Source organism: Triturus cristatus, chromosome 9, assembly GCF_964204655.1.
Source record: "Triturus cristatus chromosome 9, aTriCri1.1, whole genome shotgun sequence".
NCBI classification, from domain to species: domain Eukaryota; kingdom Metazoa; phylum Chordata; class Amphibia; order Caudata; family Salamandridae; genus Triturus; species Triturus cristatus.
The window spans coordinates 48,346,627-48,370,083 of NC_140592.1; the positions used below are offsets into that span (position 1 = coordinate 48,346,627).

Consider the following 23,457-nt stretch of genomic DNA (forward strand, 5'->3'; position numbering starts at 1 on the left):
ACTTTTGTTTTCCATTTTTGTTCAGCTAAAAATGCAGATATTCCCCTTCTTTTATGCATGCTGGTGACAAATGGCTTCCAGCAGTGCACGTAGTGTAGCAGTTTCTTATGGTGTAGCAGTTTCTTAAGAGTGACTGTTCCTCACAAGATTTATGTGTCGTTTGGGCACCAATCAAACCACATTGGTTGAGGAATAGATTTCTCTTGATATCAAAGGTAGGTACCGATTTGCATGTCACCTTTGTGAAATAATTCCTCCCATCATTTCTAGGTAAGAGGCATTCAAACTAGGCATGACACCTGTAGGAAAGTGGAATATTATGCAGTGTGGCGGTTAGACCTCACCATGCAATACCATCATGATACCCCAAAGATGGTCCATGGATTCACACTAATAAATCCTTAGCTCAGTCCTGGTAGTGTGGCAAAGAGCTGTGTTAGATTGCATAAATTACAAATGCATTCATCATCCAGCCCTGAAAACCTTAAATTTAAAACCTCAACCTATCCCCCTCTGTAATTTGTGCAGCTTGAGTCAGGCTCTCGGTAAAATTACTCACTTCACTCCAAGCACTACGGTTGGACGGTCAGCTTATGAATGGCCTGAACCATCTGGAATGTCCTTCCTACAGAAATCAGAATCTAACCCTGCTTGACTGTGTTTAGAAAGATGTCTAGAGACATCCTTTTTGGGTAGGTTTGTGCTTACACAAGTGTCAAGATAGAATTTTCAGTAGTTGTGCTTGCTAAGTTTAGCTAATCGGCCATTCAGGAGGTAAACTATGGATCCACATGTGTGAGAGTATCTTTTGATTAGAAAGCACCACAGATGCTTATGGTATCACCCATTAAAGCACAATATAAATTATTACACCACTATGTAAGAATACTCCCGCTCTTGAACAACTCCATACGGTCTCAAAGCACTTGGGATTGACCAAGATACCTGAGTAGAAACCATGAAGAAGTTTGGTAAGTCCTGCCATATCCTTTCCAACTGAGGTGAGGTCCACTGCCCGAAGTGCCCCAATGCTTCCCTACTGATGTACTGGTTTGGCTGTGATAAAATAGAACAAACATGTAAGCCTCTAAAAAGTAACTTACAATTGCATCCTAATATCAGAAAGAAAATATATTTTGAATCTCAGGTGTACATTTCTGTACCAACTCCTTTGTTAAATGTTTCTTCATCCCTGCACAAGGCAGAGGAAAAAGGAGAGAGGAGACAAAGGTAAGAAAGAACAGGTGCAGTTTGGGAAAGTTGACATTGTCAGTAACTGTCTTTTATAATCTACCATCCAACCCTGTTCCTTTATCAAATGAAACAGACCAGCGACTACATATACCACATATTTCTAGCTGGCCTTCATAAGAGCAGACTTGTAAACATAACATTGTATGTTTGATGTCCAGCATGTTGAGTTCAATATGCTGTGAGTACTTAAAAAAGCCTTTTAGGAGAATTTCTGCCAGTTTCCTCGGGACAAATGGACCTACTGTAGTCCCTCATGTTCACTGATATGATGATTTAATGCTCAGGATTCCTAAAATGGATAAAGTTCAGATTGGCGAAAGATCCTTTTCTCCACTTTCCTGTCAGTGAAATGGCCTTTCATAGCCCTCAAGTGGGATCAAGGAAAAGCCCAATAAAAAAGAAAAGTCAAATTGTTTTTTCTAGAAAGCGACTTCAGAACTGCTGTTCAAACACTTGTACTCTTGCATCTGGATGGTGGTAATGCCCAACTCTATGGCCTTGCAGATTCCACACTGGTACCCCTTAGGGGCATCCTACATGCCACAGCATGTCAGGCCCTGGGTCTTAAGAAATATGATCACATCATCCCCACCCTGATGGAGCTCCCCTAGCCAGCCCACACTTTCTTCAAAGCCTGCCGCATCATTCACAAAGCCATCTCAACCAGCACACATGCTTATCTTGTAGACAAGTTCATCATCTCTGGGGGTTCTTGGCACACCTGCAGCCAGATCACCATCAGATTGCAGACTAAGAAGTGTAAAAAAAAAAAAGACAAGCCTTTAACATCTATGCACCCAGGATCTGAAACAACATTGCAGTATACATCAGTACTGCTCCAATTCAGGAAAAAGTTGGAAGTCTCACCTATTTAAAGAACACAGCATTACAATGCACTAAATGCTAGGTTCACGCCATAGAAATATCAGAGAAATAAATCGAGGAATTTAAAGTCTTTCTTGTTCCCTACCTCATCCCCTTATCCCCTGTCCATTAAGTTTTAGTATCTAGTGCCAAGAGGCCAATTGAGCAAACGTGCACTTTTGAAGAACATATAGCCAGTGGTGTAACAACCTCTGTGGTGCGGAGGGCCCTCGAGCTTCAAGGGGCCCCCTCTGGCGCTGTGCACGGGTGGCGGTCCCCTGGCCTGAAAGCTCCTGACTGGGTACGGAGCGTGGTGGGCCCCCTCAAGTTTCATTGCACCACTGCAGATGACATAGCATTACGTAGGATTCAGCCTGTGATTACACCCTTGATAGAAGAGTTTGAACTGTCCCAAAGCTGAGGAATTGTTTTCAACTTCTAAAAGTTTTCCCTGAACTCCCTCACTTTGCCTTTTTCACCTACTGTTTCAGGTTCTCATGAGTCTTCATTTACTCATCCCCCTCCTGCTCCACCTCTCTGCCACTATGGTGTTGCCAATGTACAGGGCCCAAGGCCTCCAGTGTTTCAAATATGGAATACAACCATGTTTACCTCTTGCCCCTGATTAAATGTACCATCCGAATAGATGCCACTGGTCCTCAAGGACAGCTTTGACAGTAATCCTCAAGATAAACCATTCACGTTTGGGAGGTGGTTCTTTTAGCTACCTGACCACAAAGTTCTGGAACTCTCTCTTTTTGGAGTTGAGATTGGAACACTCAGAAACCACGTTTCTGGGGAAAAAAATGAATATCGTTTTTTAGACAACTTTAGTAGCATCGGAGTATGCTATGGAACCCCTGTGGTCTATGGAAGCCTAGATATGGGTAAATTCTGAATGAAGTAACCAGGCGCTCTATAAAACCTCCTAACATAACATAACCTAACAACAATATAAAACCAGGCCTCAAAAAATCATAAAACTATTACCAGACCTGCAGGTTTAGTGACCTGAATAATCTACTTGACCTAACATTAATGTGCTTCACCCATAAACTGGTCTAATTTGTGTGATCCTAGGCAAATATTTTATTTCACCGAGTCACCTTTTTCTTCATTAATACATGTGAGAGCACCTTCAAATATGTGAGTTCAGCATATCTGCTGTACAAAAACTCTTTTGATTTAATAGACTAAATGTGAGCTTCATGTATAATAAAAGTTCAGCCCAGACTTGCTTTTTAGTACACTAGCTGCATTGTCATCAGGGCAGGGGCAGGAATGTTTCTCAGTTCCTGTTTAAAAATTCTCACTTTTAATAAATATATTACTAGAGCATGTTGTGATAGTGCACTGTTATTTACAAACAGCACATTTCCATTGTACTGGCCACAAACTTTCTCACTGACATGCAGGTTTCAGCAAATATTTAACATTAGCACATCACCATTCATTTGTTTTGATCCTATTAAAACCCTTGTTTCCTTCACACTTCAGAATGACAAAAAAGTGCTTTCCTAACTACTGAAATATATTTTGAAATATGTGTGCAGTTCATTTACAAACTACGTAAATGTTTAAATATTAAAACTGGCATTCCTGATGATCAGGACAAACCACCAACACTTAAAAATGTTTCATAATATTATGCAAAAAGCTATACAGGCTCCTGCTTTGGCCCTACCCTCATAGCCAGCTTAATTTTGGACTGTTGTCTTTGTTTGCCACTTCAGCTTATCATAACTGAATCTGGGAATGCAGCAGTCTATTATTAATATTCGGTTTGTAGTGATGGGAAACCTTATATCACTATTTCACAGCCAGTGTTACAACCTCAATCAACAATGTTCTAACAGGGTCTCCCTAAAACCAGAATTTCTGGATAAGGAAAACTAACCCACTCTTTTGTGTCATGCTTCGTCACAGGTAACCTTATCTTTTCCTAGTAATATAATACTGCCAGGATGGACTCGACCTCCTTGTGGCGGGAGTTCTTCATAAAGTAATACTGGATAGGCAAAGGGATGCAGAACATGAAATTAGGTTATGCATGGAGCGAATAGAATCGCTTTTTTATTTAGTACAGCCTCTCGTAAGATTAAAAAAGGGGTAAAGTATGTCCTATGAGTACTATGACTCATGCATCCTCATGCCAATATGATTCGACTATTATATTGCCTTTTTTGGTCACAGGTCTTGGTCAGGGATGAATTCGATCCCTAACTACCTACTGCATACATTGATGCATTCAGGGCCCTAATTGGGGGACACTATCATACATCAATGGTGCAAAAAGGGTTTTAATGCATGATACCTAGGAGAACTTAACGATAATGCGTAAAAACATTATAAATTGTACATGCACCCCTGGTGTGAAAATAAATTGAAAAGCTGGTGTCTCCATAGTAACACAATGTGAAGACACTGCAAAACAGCGTGGCACACACAGAGAGATGGATATAAGCATTCTGTAAGTCAACTTACCCTTTCTTAGTGATATCATGTCATCATGGTGAAGGAAGGCACCCTCTGTTGTCACTCACTTATGTGAATAAAAACATCGTTAGTCCCTAGTTGCTGATAATTGGGCTCTTAGAAACGATTGTCTGAGTGTGCATTCTCTAAAGAAGCCCATTCCTACTATGGGGCCAATTCCGATCCGGGTTGGAAGGGCACTGAACGCGATGCGGCTGGAAAAACTACGAGCCGTACGCGTGTTTTCCGCCCGACTCGTAGAGCTGTACGAGCGAGCAAGTACGATGCGAGCTACGTGAAATTCACCGACCGAGTCATTTCTGGGTCCGAACCGCTCCGTACGTCTCGGTCGTAAGCTAACCGTGGCATGCAATGGATGCGGTTTATGACCGAGCCAGTATGACGCACGCGTCAGACAGCCTGTGCGAGCCGGAGTGGCCTGCTTGCAAAATGCCCAGGTGGTTGCCTTTGGGGGTCCGCGTCGGACCCCCTGTCACCCGCAGCCCTACGACTCGGACACAGGGGGAGACCCAAGGGTCCCCCCAACACAGGCATGTACGGTGCGGATGGCACCGACGCGTACCCACTGTAGGGTGCGCCCTTGCGCAAGACGTACCCATTCAGTCAATGGGAGCCCATGTACGCGTCGTATGACCGGCTCCCATTGACTTCTATGAGAGTCCGACCGAACCGAGTCCGGCAGCATGCGGCCGCATCGTACTCCCTCGGTCGGACTGCAGGACTCCGGCTCGGTCGGAAAACACTACGGTTCCGGCTCGGTCGGAGTGCTTTCTGACCCGGAACGGAATCGGAACCTATGTGTAAGAATTAATATTGTTGTTGATAACGTTATACACTATTCCTCATCTACATTCAATTTCTATGATAATAATTTAGATCTTTTGTTTGTTGATGCTTGAAGAGCTCATTCACGAATAAGTGTCTTACACTACCTATGGTGGTTCTTGTTTGTTGCCCCTTCAAGCATGAATAGTCTATGATATCTCTGAACTGAAAAACTCGATCTAAGTAGTTGTGGGTAACAATTATTGATTCTGATTTGGTGCCAACAGGCAGTTTGTATGATTCTAGTACAAGAACCTATCCTGACTGACTGAGTGGGTGGCCAGTCAGATTGCAATTTAATATTTGCCCGTAAGGAGAAAATGCTCCAGACAGGCCCCTTGCAAATTCTTAAAGTGACAGTATCTTTTGAAGAATGTCATTTTTGGGTTATTCTAGCCTAAAAAGGAGACATTGCTAACCTTTTGAGAAGGAGGGGAACAAGAACCAAGAATAGAGGAATTTTTGGACCTACTCATGTCCATGCTTAGTAATGTACAAGAAATATTTTACTTTTTACTTGTGGAGACTAGACACTTACCATGTTAGGATAAACATTTTAGAAAATATTTATCAATACTGTGCACATTAGCTTTAACATTGTCAGGGAAAATAGGTAAACAAATGTTATGGGTTTTCTCCCAATTAATTACCTTCATGTTGTCATTGGCAAATTCTTCTTCCTATTTCTGGATCTTATGCTGTTTACTGACAGCCATGAAACTATTTAATGGTTTGTTCTGCATGTTGCTCAGCTGCTTTAGTACACTCTATTGCTTTGCTTGTATTATGTTTATGTATGAAGTCATTCTAAAGAAGACTCATTTCCTCTTTATCCTTACATGTTGAATGATAACTCTTAACCATCTTCACTGTGTGAAGATCGTCACCCATTTACTCCTTCTCTAACATTGTGTTTGATTGACAGGGCAAGACTCTGACACTGACAGTGATCTCTCACTTGATGAAGAGCGCAGCCTTTCCATCCCTTCGTCAGAGAGCGAAGAAAATGTCCGCCTTCGGGGCAGGTTTCAACGTCAGTTCAAGCGTGCAGCCCATAGCGAGAGGCTCCTGTCCAACCCGGCTAACTCTTCACCCAAAGGTGCATATTAGGAACATGTTGATCGTCAATATTCTAAAAGCATAGGAGATGAAATCCAATGTTGATAAGGCATTTCTAAAATCTGAAATAATTCATTCAAGTCAATAAATACAAGATGGAAATGAAATTAATCAGAACTTTACAACAGGATATCACTCTATTTCAATGGTGTGCGGTGGTATGGTCTAAAAAATATAGTCAGACACAAATATTGTCAAAAAGTATTGTGGTTACATGAATATTGTGGTACTGAATACCACAGATTAGAATATCATTTTTTAGATGTTTAATATCGGTTTATTTTAAAATAGTTGTATAAAATATCATGTTTGTTTTATTTTGATTTTACGTGCATAAAGTTAATAAATTAATTTCAGTTAGTAATTTATTTGATATTTTAATTGTTTTGGTAATATTTTGAAGTATTTAGGGTTTTATTTAATGTTTTTAAATTATTGCCTGGTTGTTGGGTTTCTAGTGGAGCAGGTCGGAAAGATAATACAATAAATATTTAATTTTTTTACATTGTTTACAAGTTGTAAAATGTAATCATTTATTTGGTTAATTCAATTAATATGTATGTAAATTATTTCTTAAATTATTGAGTGCATATTAATAAAAGTTAATGGTTAATTATATTATGCATTTTTGTAATGAATTCTTTTTTAAATTAACTATTTTTTTATTTACTTATGGAATTATGTTATTAATTATATAAATCACTTAATCGATTAAATGATTTAGTTTTCAAATGTGTTATGCTTTTGTGATTTTCTTTTTTTTATCATTTCATATTTTTGTGGGTTGATGGAATTAGAGGGTTCTAGTGAGGAAAGGGCTTTTAATGTAATTGTTTCAGTGTTTTTAATTCAGATATAATGTTTACATTGTTTTGTTATAAGTGAGTTTTTTAAAGTCATTTAGTAGCGTTTTCTTAGAGAATTCTTTTTTTTAGATATACAATATAATAAATTGATATAAAGTATGACTTTTTTATTAATTTTCTGATATTTTGTGTATATTTATTTTTAACACGATTTTTACAATACCTTTTATGATAAATATTATATATTTACTCACCACGTTCACTATTGTTGCTTATGTGAGAGTGGGAATAGCAAATCGTATTCCTCTAAAGTCCAGTGTGTCCCTCTTTGTAACTTATGTTGAAGCGGTAATAGTACATTTCATTCTTCTAAAGTAATGTACTTTTCACATTTTAAATAACTTTTACATTTTTGTGGTGAATTTGAAATGTAAATTTTGTTTATGTGTACATTTTATTTAAATGGAGTTTGTTGTTTTAATGTTTATTGGTTAATTTAAAATATGTCCCTTTTTATTGGAAATAGATCTACTTATATCAATGGTTGTTTTTGTATAATACTATTTTGTAATTTTGCTTATGTTTTTATTTTTAATGTTTTGTTATTTTTGGGGGGTTCATATATATTTTCTGGTTTTATTTTATTGTAATTTAATATATATTTTGAAAGAAAATATTCATTTTAATAATCTACTATATATTTTTATTGTTTTGATAATATTTTTTAAATGATGTTTTGAATTTTTTATTAAAGTTTTTTATTATTGCCCGGCTGTTGGGGTTCTAGTGGAGCAGGTTGGAAAGATATTACAATATATATTTGTATTTTATTTGTTTGTACATTTTTAGAAGTTGTAAAATTGTAATATTATATATATTGATAAATGAATATTACATATAGTTTGCTTTTTCTAATTTAAGATGTTAATGTTAATGTTTAATTATTTGTAAAACATAATTTTATTTGGTTGTATATTATTTGATATATATCTATTTCTTGATTTAACTTAATTTTTAAGTAGTATGTTTTTTGAAAAATCATTTACTTTAATAAAAATAAGTTAATTATTTTCTAAATTAACTATATTTTTTAATGCTTTTAAATATATGTACTTACCTGTACAGTCTCAGTATTTAGTACCACATTTCCACTGTTTCATGTGCCTGTCATAGCATCTGGAGACTCCAAAGTTAGCCTGTAGAATGGGTGTGAAAACTCTTACTCAACACACTCCACATATAAGAAGAGATAATTATTAACTTCTTCATGAATACCGTTCCATTGTTGAGGATGCATGAGCCTTCTACTACAAGTTTCACATTGCCATGGAGAGAAAACAGACACAGAAATTGAAAAGAGTGAATTAACAGGCAAGATAGCTCAATACGTTTGCACATATTGCTGAGATCTGTATGTAATACGTTTGCTGGTGGGGTGTATGATAAAATAAATTATGGATTAGGCATATGCCTTTGAAGGGGAGCAATGCAAAACCATCAAGCTTTGGCCATGTGTGGCTAGTGGTTAGTTGCAGAGCTTGGCCTTAGCCCATGCTCTGGCCCCAACTGGCCATGCAACCAACTCTACGTGAGCATGGCTTTCGATCTTGCCCTGCACACAAGCACCAGTGCATTCCAAGAGACCTAGAAGCCATGCACAGACCTGATCACCTAATCCTTTTCTTTATTTTTTTTAATTTACGATGTCATGAAACTCAATATTAAGGGCATCATTAGGATGGCGGGCGGACTTTGTCCGCCCGCCATCCTGACGTGACGAGGGACCACCCGCCATAAGGGCGGGGGTCCCGTGGGGGCAATTAGGATGCGCCCGCCACTGTGGCGGGCGCATCCCGCATACTTAACATTCAGCACCGCCAACCGCAATGCTAAAAATGCATGTCGCACATTCCAATGCACAACGTGACAGGCACCGCACGGTGCCTGCCACGTTGTCTATTGAAATGCAGGGGGTACCATAGGTACCCCCCATGTGCCCCTCCCACCCCCCAGAGTCCCTGGGGGCCCGCAACGGGCCCCCGCAAGCAATTACCGCATGCCTTTCCATGGCGGCAATTCCACCACGGAAAGGCAGGTTTCTGCGCCCATAGTAATATGGCTGGCAGTGTCTCACAGACACCGCCACCATATTAAACTCTTTTCCGCCCGGTCGACTTATTGACCGGGCGGAAAAGCGGCAGACGGTCTTTCCGTCCGCCGCGGTCCCCCCCACCAAAGTAATATGGCGGAGCGGGTGGGGGTGGGGGGGCGGTTAAAATGGGTGGCGGGCGGGGACGATCCGCCCGAGATCCTAATGGGCCCCTAAGTTTGAGAACTTTAATCTGTTCAAGACTATATGTTCCATGCATATGTATGTATTCACTTTTTTGTCTTTGTGAATTCAGTGAAATTCGGACGCTTGAGAAAATGGCACCTGTTTCAGAATATAAAATGACAGTCACGTGCTCTCAAATGTTTTGACTTTTTGTGTGTAATTTTTCTATGCCTCTGGGTACCTATCTAACTTCCTTTGTGTCCAAAAACTTGTCCTCAGGGTCTCTCATCTGTGTCAATTGTTTTCTTCATGGCTCAAAACTTAAAAGGGTCTCTTCAAATTCTCATGCTTGAAAGTGGCCGAAAAAAATTAAATCAAACTCAATACCAGCCAGTCATATTTCATGAAAATTCAAATATGATTGACATAACTCACAAGTGCCCTGCTCGTGAGTTTAACTGACAAGATGTCTCTAAATTTTAACTCTTCAATGTCTACCTGACACATTTTTCAAACTCTCATTTCTCAAAAACTACTGGAGGCATTTACACTAAGCCAGACATGCACACTTTCTGGGTGAAGTTCTAATTTGATTTCAAGCTTGGTGTAAATCTTGTGGCGGCTTTTTGCAGTTGCAAAGACCAACATTACCAATGGGAACTAATATGTCAAATGCATCCTTTTCTGACTGCCCGCTATCCGCCCTTTAAACTTTTCTTTTCTCAGATTGATCTGCACGAAATATTGCATGCTTAACTTGGTCAGTTTCCTTCAGGATGAGCAAAATGTCTTGCAGAATCGTTAAATATTGCATAACATTTTAGACATCCCCAAAAAAACATTTTCAACGGAAAGAGCAGTGAACTATTACTAGGGTTGCTAAATGCCTGGATCCTGAAAAAGCAGTATACAATCATATTACATGTGCTACTATTATGTATTTTTTACATTTTTTTGTGGGGCAGTCAGGATGAAAATAATTAGTTTTTTACAAACAGGAAAATGCTTATTGAAAAAATAAGTGAAAATCTGAACTATTTGCTTATCTTAATCAAAAAGAAGAGAAACATATTTCATTATGAAGTTCACAAGCTGTGGTTCTGGATAAAAAGTCTTACTTAAAAAAAACATTCTAAAATTGAAGCTGATTAAACAATGGCCAGTGTAAAACCATTGTATTGAAAGTTGGGTTGCCATTATCTAAATGCACTTCCATGGTTAGAGACTATTACCTTAAGCTAGAAAGAAGTAATTTACGTCGAGAAAGGCCTTCAATTGGACAAAAACTGTCTTTCACAGGAATTATGTTATGACACGGAGAGTAGGCCTCCCTTTGGATGAAATCTGTATTTCACCCGAATAATGCAAATTAACATTCTCTTCCCTTGAAATATGTGCTTTTAAACCACTACTGTTAAAGTTGACATCTCACTCCAGAAGAAACCCTGTTTTGGACCCTTGATAATGTTACCTTCCTATTGCAACATTTTTGGGCCTAACAGCATTCAAAATTCAAGCATTTAGCATACACAATTTAGGGTAGATTTGTTAAGGAGCTCAAAAGTTATAAAGGTGCCTAAAACATATACCTTTTGGGTTTTACAAAGGTTTTCTTTTAGCAAAGTGTGGTTGCGTAGATGTCGGAAACAGCTGGATGAAAATTTCCCAAACGTTTCTACCATCTAGTGCATTTTTTGTTTTGGTGAATTTTCAACCACCCATCTCTGAGATGTAAGGCAAAATGTGAGTATCTAATGTGCATACAGCAGTTTGGTGCATTTGGTAACTTGTCTGTGCTCATTGAGCCAAAAACATGGAGAATCTTTGTGAGCAGCAGACATACCACATGGGCACATGTGTAGTAGCTAGTCACTACTCCCTCTCCTTAGCTAGTCACTACCCCCCCCCACACTGTGCCCATGATCATAGGCAAATATGAAAGACAAAGGCAGCACAGCAGTTTAGCCAGTGATGTATAATGCAAAGAAGGGGGAGAGACAAAGCCACACTGTATTAGGCAAGACATATTTGGAATGGCAATAAGCAAGGTGGAATTGTTGGAAAAACTACATCTCCCCACACTTGGACAAGAAGAGGATAAAATACGACTAATGCCCCTACCATTGTGCAAGGCGGAGGCCTAAAAGCACCTCCCCACAGAGGAGTTTTTTAATCCCTGCTGATGTTTGCGAACATTCGAAGAGCTCCAAAAAAGTACATCCCACACAATCAAAAGCACAAAATCAACGCCCCAGTTTTGAGTAAGTAAGAGGGTTAAATAAACGCTCTTGGTCCCTCAACAACATGGCGGGGTCAATAAATAGACCCCATGTTCTATCCACCACTAGGCAGGTAAAAAAAGTCGACCAACTGCCCTTGTGCAGGGCAGAGGAGTTAAATGTTGAACTTCCCTCAGTCTTTAGGAGCTACAAACTCCTCTGTTAATAGCAGAAACAGGGGTGGAGTGATAACAATTTCATACAAACCCTTGCGCAAGGCAGGGAGGTTAATGCAGATAGTGTCTACCCTTTCTACACCCCTACGGTTGTACAAGGCAAGGGGGGAAGCCCTCTGCTTTTGAAATCTCTCCTGATATGCACCAGCATCCGGAAGGATGTTTTTAAAATTTCAATCAAAATACTAGCACACACCAGCAGTGACTCTCACACACACACAAATACACCATCACACTATCCCACCCAAATACACCCATACAAGCCACCCACTGTCATACACTAACACATCTACCAGTAGACATCCAAATACTTACTTTCAGACACCCACACACCCATCATCAGAAACTCCCTCCCACACACCGCGTAAATAAAATAGCAAACACCCACCATCAGAAGCCCACACACCCCTATCATTAGATTTGCCTACTCAAAGAGAAACCTGTAAAATGTACAAAATATTTCACAGGTATGACATTATTCGAAAACACTTCTTTATATGATATCTAAATATAGCAAACTCCACTATGGGAATAGGTTGCTGAATAAGCCGACTATATACATGTCAAGACTGGTGTACATTATTATTTGAGATTTCCAGTTAATGCTTCCTTGGGTAAATCCACAATTATCTTCCCTGTTCTAATTCTGCCATCCTGAAATGTCTACATCCAAGGTCCAGAAATGAAAATAATATTGATTATTGTTAAACAATCAGGGCAGCTACCCCCAGGAATAGAATACCTCTCTCCATAGTCATTCAATATGTTTGCAATGCTTCTCCCCAGATGTGGATGGGAACGACCTGATGTCATACTGGCCGGCCCTTGGAGAGTGTGAGGTTCACCCGTGCTCCCTGCAGAAGTGGGGCTCCGAGAGAAAACTGGGGCTTGACTTGAACAAGGATGCTGCCAACAACAACCAGCCTGAGCTGACCAGTGGGGATGAGAACTCCCTCACTCATTCCCAAAGACAAAGGAAAGGTAATTTGTTAAGAAATGGCCAAGACATTGTGTTCTGGCTCCAATATTTTATTTTTCTTCTAGTATCTTTAAGAAGTCTGAACCTCATACCATAAAATTGGTGGTTTTCGGGAATCCTTCCCTTATTATTAGAAGGAAGTTACTGTTTCTTTTGAGAGTTATGATGCACACATGTAGCGCTAGAAAATCTTCCATCTTTAATCGATTGCAGATCCGATCCTACATTCATACTCTCTTCTCTGATTTGAAACGCTTCATTCTCTCTTGCTGAACAGCTCTAGGCCAGCCTCACCCCTCCAGACATCAGATATCCCCTTGGCTTTCTGGGGATGCTTCCTCTGCTGCAGATATAGCAGAGTTCTCCACAGAAGAGTTCTGATCTTTCTGTTTTCATTCTCAATCTTCTTCAATGATCATTTCTCATGGCTAGGGCTTTCCACCTCCAACCTGTTAGTTTTGCAGTAGTTTGCAAATGATAAGGCTTTCTCCATTCACTCACACCTTCATCCATGCAATTAGTCAATAACTTCTTAAAGCATTTCCCACTCAATTCAAGGGTATAAAAAATATTCTCCAGTATTGATTTTTCATCGATCACATGCTTGGAAGTATTCCTTGTTGGCTGGCTGTGATATTCTTGGTAACACGTTAAACACAGTGCTATTTCAACACAAATGTTCTGATATAGACTTCTAACCGCAGATTCCTTACTTTTTAAATATTTCCCAATCATCAGACTGGATCATAACTTTTTCAGCAGTACCTCGGGCACTAGTGACACCATGTTGCTCTGCCCCTTTGCCAGTCCACTCCAGAAATGACATGGGGAGCCTATATAGGCATACTTCTGTGCACTGACGTTTATTCCTTTCTTTCCACACCACCAAACGTGGATCTGGAGCTACCTCTTATCTCTTTGAGAGTGTTTTTTGACCACTAAGTTTACATTGTGCAAGGGAAATATCACCTTCCAAGATGACAAGATTTGAACCCTGTAAGGACTATCACAAAGAATGACTGCAACAGATCCTCATCAGGTTTGCCTGTGGATCCCAGGGTTGAGCCACGGCCCTTAGGCCTACAGTGCCTGTGCGTCGGTGAACCAGAAGGACATTGGAGGGATGGGTACATCATGACCAGTCCAAGTCAAGGGTTGCCTCGTTCCCGGTCTAGAAGTCGCTGTAGTCAATCCTGAGGCCAATCGTAGTCACCTCCTAATCTTCAGGTAAGCCGAAGACAAAAAACTAAATTATTAAGCAGGACTTAGCCTCATCCTACACTCTTAATGTTCTGAGAAGGTGCGAGGGCGTCACCATGCCTCTCACTCCCGTTCCCGAGTCGGTCAGTGTTGGAATAAATTCTGCAACTTGCCGCTGCACAACCCAACTTCCCGGGGCTGTCTGCAACCCAGAGGCAAATCGAAGAGTTCCGCAAGTCCATGCTGCGACTCTTCAGATCACTTCTGACTCCCCCTGGCGTGCCTATGGGACCCAAGGAGCCATAAGGACCTCCCTCTGGGAAAGCGCCAGAGGGTTCCCATCAGCGCTAGTTGGACCCTTCAAACCCATCAACGGGCCTTCTCCGGCACCCATACCGACTGTACCTCCAGGTCCACAACCCATGCTGGTCCCGGAAGATCGATGCCAACTCCATCACTGCTGGAGGAGGTGCCCATTGAGCTCTCCGACTCTGAATTGGCACAACAACAAACTCGACTTTGGCTGTACTCATTTTCTACTGAACCATAGCCTCCCGCCTTTGAACCACTTAGTGTACCCCATTCACAAGGAAGGACCCACATGCTACAGTCCCTGTTTGGAAAAGATTCAGATAATGATGAAATTGGCTAACACTACAATGAGGAGAACGGGTATGATGACCTCAAGGATGCCTGTGGCCTTCACACCTCTCCTGAATCTGCTCTCATCTCGCCTCCAAGCACTGCCACTGAGTAAAGTGCTTCCTTTGCTATAGTCATGTGGAGGCCAGCCGAAGTTTTTGACCTGCAGCTCCCAACTTTAGAGGTCAAATCTAATGTCCGAAAGGATATTCTCCAGCCGGATCAGACCAATGCTGAAACCCTGCTGCTTTTCAATGAGGCATCAAATGACACTCTCTTGGGGACTTGGCCAAACCTTCTTCTGGCCCCCAGTAAATCCCCAAATTCCGGGGTGCCACAGCACTGACCACGCATTTCTGTCTCAGCACCCCTCTCCTGAAATTCCAATGGTGAAAACTTCTACTAGTTGGACGAACCGCAAAAGTTTTCTGACTACTCCCCTGAATAGGGACTTTTCAGTCATCCCAGGCAGGCGTCAACCACACTCCGACTATGGCAAACCTCCTGCCATCTTTGAGCTTCATTATCAACCTACAAGAGTCACACCTGACTCAGTCTTTGATGCTCCTCTCCATCTGAGCCATTTTGGACATAATTCGGTTTTTGTGTCTTTTACCCAGAGAGTCCTGGGCATTCAGGCTATGACGCGATCTTTCTCTCTCTATCCTGGGTTTTATTGAGGTCGACTCTGAGGCTGCTGGAACTGCTGGCCTCTGGAATCCTGTTGGTCAGGCACGCCAGGTGGCATAATTTGCTCTCTGCAATGGGATCTGAAGTCTTCGTGGCCCCAACTTCAAAGGCATCTCTCTGACCATGTCAAGATTTTGGAGGAGACTGCAAAGGATCTGCAGTGGTGGGTGCTGGAACATATTTAAGTCAGCAGCAGACCCCTCTCACTACCTCACCCAAGCTGACAATGGCGCCTGCTGAGTCACTTCTGGGTTGGGGCGGCGACCTGGGAGAGGTGCTGATCAGAGGCCTCTGGTGTCCGGCGGAGCCCCAGCTCCATATCAGCCTTCTGGAACTGAGGGCCATCCGATTGGCATTGAAAGCCCTCCCTCAAAGGTAGGCTGGTGCAGGTGGTCATAGACAACACCAGCACCTTGTGGTACTGCAACAAACAAGGCGGGTGGGGTCATGGTGGACCCTGTGCCAGGCGACACTCTGCTTATGGAAATGGCTGGACCATCACAAAATGTTCCTAGTGGTGAGCCACCTGGCAGGATCTCTGAATGCCGTGGCGGACAAACTCAATCGCTGACGCTTAGTGGATCACAAGTGGCAAGATCTCTTCTGCGAAAAGGGAGACTCTTGGCTCGATATATTGGTCACCGCTGAGAATGGGCAATGTCAGCAGTTCTGTTAATTGGAGTTTGCCAGGCATTTCACACAATGAGACGCATTTTGCTTAGCCAGGAGGCTGTAGGGGTGGGCGTGTTCTTCATGCAGGCTGTAATGTAACCTGCATGGAGAAGGGGGAAAGTGCGCATGACTGTTTTGGTTAGTCAGAGAGGGCCTGAATAAACAGTCATTGCGCACAAGAGTGTTCTACCACTCCTCCCCTGCAGCTCCGCCCCACCCCTCATGCACTGCCACAGCAGGAGGACAAAATAAAATGATAACACTCCTTTATCATTTTATTTTTTCCTTTCTTTTGCTGGTTCCTGGCAGTGGGGCGACGCTCCTCTGCCTTAGCGGAGGAGCCGCCACTGTCGCTTAGTGCGGTACTCAGGACTCCCACCGATACCTCTGCTACCTTGAGTTTTGAAGAAGATCAGAACGGACCTAGCCCAAGTCATCCTTATGGCACAAGATTGAGAGTTAGGTATCCAGAACCCCTAGGTATGAGCAGCTGTTCTCCAATCAGGCTGCCTCACCCAGGCCTGTGCAATCTCCACCTTCGTGCTTGGGAATTTAGAGGTGACAGCTGAACAACTTCGACCAATCTCTAGGGGTGGCCGATGTCATCAATGCTGATCGATGGGACAAAATTGTGGCTTGTTGCAGCACACGCCAGACTGGCTCTTTCCAGGCAAATTTAGCTGACATTTTGTTTTTTTTGTGGTCGCCGAGCAAGGTTTTGCTCTGGGCACAGTTAAAGGGTACCTTTTGGCTCGCTCTGTAGTTTTACAGTTAGTTGCTGGACCATATATAAATCTCCTGTTGTGATATCATTTTTGAAAAGCCTGCACATCTGTTTCCTGCCTCTCCTATCATTATGCCACAGTGGGACCTTAACTTAGTTCCCACATAATTGATGTACACTCCATTTGAGCCACTGTACAACTGCCCCTTGCAGGTTCTCACTCTCAGGACAGTGTTCCTCATCGCCATAACTTTACCGAGTGAGTGATCTTTAAGCTGTCTGTCTTAACCTTCTGTGCACCACGTTCTTTCCAGACAAACTTACTTTACTGCCTTGAGCATCCTTCATGCTGAACATTGTGACGCCATTCCACATTGGTCAAAATATCACCTTTCTGGTGTTGTTTGCTTCGTCTCAACCTCAAAGGAGGAGAAGAGACTCAATCGCTCGGACCCCAATAGGACACTGAGCTTTTACATCGATCATACCAGAGAACACTGGGTGGGTGAACAATCAGCTCTTTGTCGGGTTAAGTGTATCGACAAACGCCGAGGTTGTGCAGAAAAGGACCATCCCACGCTTGATCATGCTCAGCCTCAAGATCTGCTACGCACTGGCCAAAAAAGCAGCCACTGGAAGAACTGCAAACTCATTCTGTCAGCTGCTACCACTGCACTGGCATGTGGAGTTCCTGCCCTGGACATCTGCCAGGCAGTTACGTGGGTGTAACTCAATACATTCTTGAAGCACTACTGTCTGAATAGCCAGGCTCGCTGAGAGGGACATTTTTCTCACACGATCCTGCAGGACTTTTTGGTTTGAGTCCATTCACTGATCCACTTCCAAATAAGTACTGCTTTGGTATCTATTCAAAAGGTGAGAAACCTGGGGTTAGAAGTCTGTATCAGAAGAACAATTACTTCCCTTCAGTAACGCCCTTTCGGGAAGAGACTGTTTAACTGCGGAATCCTCACGGCCCCTCCCTTCCTCCCCATTCTGTGGATTGGACACTATCCAGTAACATGAACCCGAGTCTAAGAATCTGCACATTGCTCAATGTCAATTTAGTTTTGGGGCTCAGCGACTGGGAGTGCAGACAGTCTTGAAAGTAGCTGACATCAGCATATGAGAGTGGTGCCTATATGTGGGCTCCACACGTCATTTCCAGAGTGGAACGACATCACTGACAAGTTGCATGGTGCCCCCTATGTGCATGCAGAGGTACTGCTGAAAAGGTTTCCAGATCCAGTATGAAGCCGGGGGAATATTCAAAAGTTGAGGAATCTGTGATTAGATAAGCCTCTATCAGAAAGAGCTTTGCCAAAAGTAAGAAACTTGTTCTTTAATATAATATTGTTTGGAACTTATCCAGTATTGGGGTATCTTTCATAGATTCACATGCCTGAATCATTCCCCGTTGTCGAGATGGGAGTCCCACGGTATAATAAACGAGGAGTATTCCAGAAATTCCATAGGCTACAATGGCCCTGAGCCATGCTAATATAGCCTATCTATGTCCTTTTTTTAAAACAGGACCAAAAGCTGAATGCAGCCAATCAGCTGTTAGCACCCTCTAGAACCTTCCCAGCAGAGGCAGTTTCCCTCAGATTTTCACCGCACGTCGTGTGTGAAGGGAGTCTCCCTGAGGTCTACTCAGTTTTCTCTAACCTTTCAGGTTTTTTCTTCAAAACTCTGTTCATTATTTCTGATAAGATAGGACTCTTTAGGCCCTGCAAGACCTGTGGCGAAAAAAGGGTTCATGTTGATGATCCTCACAAGGACTGCATCTACTGCCTTCATCCAGCCCATGAGGTAAAACAGTGCAAAATCTGTTGCACTTTCTCTTCTAAGAACTTGAGAGACAGAGAAGGGAGGTTGCTTTTGTGGTTACAGTCCACTAAGCACCACAAATCATCGTAGGAGGACAATGATGGATCCTCTACACCTCGTAAAAGATCCAGGTCTGAGGAGAAAGGCTCTGGATAGGGCAGGAAACACGTTAAACCCCCTCCAGCAAGCAGGGTATCAAGTAAGGAGAAGCTATCTAGAGTCTCCTCTGAACCCTCAACCTCTGTCTCTTCCACTCCTTTGAGGAAAGAAAAGAAGAAACACAGAGCGTCTTCATCTGATCCTTGTAATGGCAGGATGGAGGAATCCCCGTCGTCTACGACACTGTCGACGAAAGCCACTGGGTCATCGACGACGACAAGTTACACAATCACGTTGTCAGCCCCGTCGTGATCAATCACGGCGACTACCATGGCTATTTCCAGACCCATACCATCGACGAAGTAATCGCCGACGCTGCCATCGTCGACTGCTACTCCACCTTCGCAGACGGTGAAAATTTAATTGAAATCGTCTAAGATATCATCGATGTCTTCATTGACGCCAAATCTGTCACTGATGACGGCACCGTCGATGAGGAGTTTGTTGATGACAGAACCGTCGACTACGACACAGTCGACGACGAGCCTGTAACGATGACTCCGTCGACGTTGATCCCATCGATGATGACCCCGTCGACAATGATTCCGTCGGCGACAGGATTTTCAGCGGCTATTACTAGAAGTTTGATTATGATTAAGGTGACAAAGACGTTCTTTCATCCGTATATGTCAGCCGATAGCAAAATCTCTGCATTGCCTCCATCGCATCTGTTGGACTTTCAGGAATCTGAAGGGGATGAAGAAGAAGATGATGGAATGTACGGAGCAGTGCACAGTCCTTTGGAGTTGCACATGAAGTGCCAGGATTTTGATGATGATGAGTACGAGGAACAGCAATACTATGAGCCATACCAGGCACCGCCGCGCCATTATCATTACGAATACCAAGAACCTCGTCAAAGATAAATGGCTCATCTGCCTCCAAACTTGATTCAAGATCTGCAAATTATGCTAGCAGATTACAAGCAAAGATTTCCATCTCAAGAGGTTCCCAAACAATTACCGGCGCAAATACCTGAGAAGCCCAATTCACCAGTAATACCTCTAGTACGACAGGAGGCTGAACTTGTTGACCATTCCTCTTCAGACGAAGAACGTGAAGAGGGCGAGATCCCAGATCCAGCTGTTAAACCCTGGAAGGACTATATTATTCCTACTCCATCACCTCCGTCACACCATCCAGCGGATTCCCCGCCAGAAGATAGGGGTGGTTTCCACAACTTAATGGGGAGGGCTTCTAATAGATTCCATCTCCCCATGGAATTTAAGCATACAGACTGCTTCCTGTATGACTTTAAAGAGGAAGCCAGAAAGTCAATGCGCACAATTCCTATCATTGACTACATTTGGCAAGAGGGTGTAAAGATAATGTCATCCCGGCAACAATACCAACAGTGCTAGCTCGCATTGAGAAAAAATACAGAGCTCCCGAAAATTCTCCTTCTTGTTTGACTGGACACCCGATACCGGATTCTGTAATTTCACAGGCAGCGCAAAGGAGGTCTAAGAATCCGGCCACCCCGATCGCCACTCCTCCGGACAAGGAAGGGCTTAAGCTTGACTTTATTGGAAAGCGTTTCTCCATCATGGCTACAACCACTATCAAAGCAGCCAACACTTTGGCTATCATCGGACAAATGTGGTCTGATATTGCTTCTCTACTAGATCTTATTCCTGAGGACAGGAGGCAGGAAGACAGAAAGACCCTCATAGAAGGAGAATGAGCAGCCTCTGAAACAATCGATTGTGCTATAGACATAGCCAACACGGGTTTCCGTCAACTGGCAGGGGCAGCTGAGTTACGTTGACAGGGATGGTTAAAGGCAACCACATTTAGACCAGAGGTCCAAACAAAAGTTCTGGATATGGCATATGATGGAGAGGCCTTATTCAGCAAACCCATAGATGAAGCGCTTCTTTCCATCAAAAAGGACACAGACACTGCCAAATCTTTCGGTTCCCTTCAATACAGAAAGATTCCTTTCAGAAGAGCTAAAGGACGGGTTTTTTTTCACTTACAGAGGGAACTACCAAAGAGCGCAACAATAGCAACCCTACCAGACACAGTATAGGCAATCCTATCAACCTGCTGCCTACCGTCTACGGCTGGTTTCTCTCGCCAAGGGCGCCGAAAGAGAACATCAACCCAAAGCAGAGACAACGGAAGAAGACAAGGGTTTTACCAGTGTACCAGCTTCCCCTTCATTTTCCCCTCCCATGTGTGCGAAGATGTCCAGTCTTCTCCAACAATGGGAGAGTATAACATCGGACTGTTGGGTATAAGATTTGGTCACCTTCGGTCACACACTGGAGTTCATACAAGAACCTCCAACTACACCACCAAGGGAAACCCCTCCCCCTCGTCTTCACTTATTGCAGAAGGAAACAAGGATTATGCTCACAAAAGGGTCCATAGAGGAAGTTCCAACTCTGCAAAGAGGGCAAGGTTTCTATTCCTGTTTCTTTTTGATCATGAAAAATTCAGGGAAATGGAGACTGATTTTGGATCTCAGAAAGTTAAACAAATTCCTAAGGAAGCAAACTTTCAGGATGGAAGACACTTATTTTCACATCTCCATTCATCTGAAACATCGAAAATTCCTCCGATTCGCAGTGGCTGGTACCCACTACCAATTCAAGGTTCTCCCATTTCGTCTCAAGCCAGCGCCCAAGATATTTAAAAAATGCCTGGCACCTGTGGCGGCAGCTTTAGGTTCTCAAGGTCATCAAGTATTCCCATACTTGGACGACTGGCTGTTAAAGGCTTCCACTGCAAAACAAGTGTCCAGAACCACCAATGCTTGTTTACGATTGTTCAACAAACTAGGATCGACGGTCAACTTCAGAAAATCCTCTTTCATCCCCAGTCAAACAGTACCTTTCCTGGGAGCCAGACTGGACATGGTTCAATTCAAAGCATTCTTGTCAGAGGAACTTCAAATCTGGCTACGTCTTTTGGCAAAGAGCATTTCAAGAAAAAGGTCAATTTCAGTGAGAAAATACAAGTCGCTGCTAGGGATGTGCTCGTCAGCGATCGATCTGGTTCCTTAGGCCAGACTCAAAATGAGACCTCTCCAGGAAGAATTACAGAAGCAATGGCTTCAAACATCAGGATCTTTCGAAGACATCATTTGCATGACCCCAGCCATGAAGACCGCAATGAAATTGTGGTACCATACCACGAACCTTTCAAAAGGACTGACTTTCTTACAGGAAATACCAGATTTCATCCTGACAACGGATGCTTCCATGGATGGCTGGGGAGGCCATTTGCAGGACCTTCATATTCAAGGCAAATGGTCCAATGCCCAAAAGCAAAGCCATGTCAACAGCCTGGAGTTAAAGGCCATATTCTTCTCTTACAGGCTTTCCTTCCGAGGATAGCTTACTCCTCTGTACTGGTCCGTACAGACAACACGACCAGTATGTTTTACATAAACAGGGAGGAACAAAATCTCTCACGCTTTTATCAGAAGCGCAGGAACTGTGGGATTGGGCAACAGAACAAGAAATCTCTTTCAAAGCTGAGTATATTCCAGGTCTACACAACACGCTGGAAAATGCTCTCAGCAGAGCGACAGACAATTGCCACAAATGGGAACTCAATCATGTCCAGTTGAAGAGAGGGTTTGCTCTATGGGGGAAACCAGCTCTGGACCTGTTTGCCACGAACACCAATACCAAATGCCGGTTCTATGCCAGCAGGTACCCCCTCCCGGGATTTCAGGGCAATGCCCTTTCGATGTGATGATCAGGGATTTATGCCTACGCTTTCCCCCCCATCCGATTGGTTCCCAGAGTCCTGACAAAAATGAAGCTGGAGGGGTGTCGCCTGATTCTCATCGCACCCAGGTGGCCCAGGCAGCATTGGTTTCCGGAACTTCTTCACCTCTCAGAAGCAAGACCTATTCGTCTGCAGCTGCCTCCTCCTCTTCTATCCAGGGACGACAGTCAAGTGCATCATCCGAATCCTGAATCTCTACATTTGCATGCCTGGCTCCTGAATTAATGGAATTCAAGGACGTGAGTTTTTCTCAGGAGTGTAGTGACATTCTCTCAAAATCTAGAGTGAAAAACACCAATAAGACATACAAGCTTATATGGAAAAAATTCTGTGTTTGGTGCCATCAAAATAATTATTTCAGATATCCCTGCAACAGATTTTACCATATCTTCTCTCCTTGGCAAAATCAGGGTTAGCTTTCTCTTCGGTCAAAGTGCATCTAGCTTCCATCTCTCACTATAGAAGAGCTTCATGTGGCACTGTTCTGTATGCATCAAGCCATATCAAACAATTCATGAAAGGACTATTCCGTGTTTTTCCCCCAGTGGGGGCACCTTCCCCGGAATGGAAGTTAAATGTGGTTCTCGCACAGCTCATGAAAAGGCCATTTGTACCCCTTCATTAAGTTGATTTGAAACACCTCACATGGAAAGTTGCCCTTCTTCTGGCCCTTCAAGGACAATGCTGTGATTTTAAGGACTAATCCCACGTTTAGCCCTAAAG

General features: G+C 42.8%; 1 protein-coding gene across 1 annotated transcript in view; it reads left to right on the plus strand.

Annotated features, from left to right (window-relative positions):
• Nucleotides 1-23,457, plus strand: part of CELSR3 (cadherin EGF LAG seven-pass G-type receptor 3) — a 790,626-nt gene that overhangs the window by 752,453 nt on the left and 14,716 nt on the right. Inside the window, exons 32-33 of the mRNA XM_085624365.1 lie at nucleotides 6,365-6,538; nucleotides 12,881-13,075. Of these exons, the coding sequence (XP_085480491.1) occupies nucleotides 6,365-6,538; nucleotides 12,881-13,075 (369 nt within the window). The remainder of the gene's footprint in view (nucleotides 1-6,364; nucleotides 6,539-12,880; nucleotides 13,076-23,457) is intronic.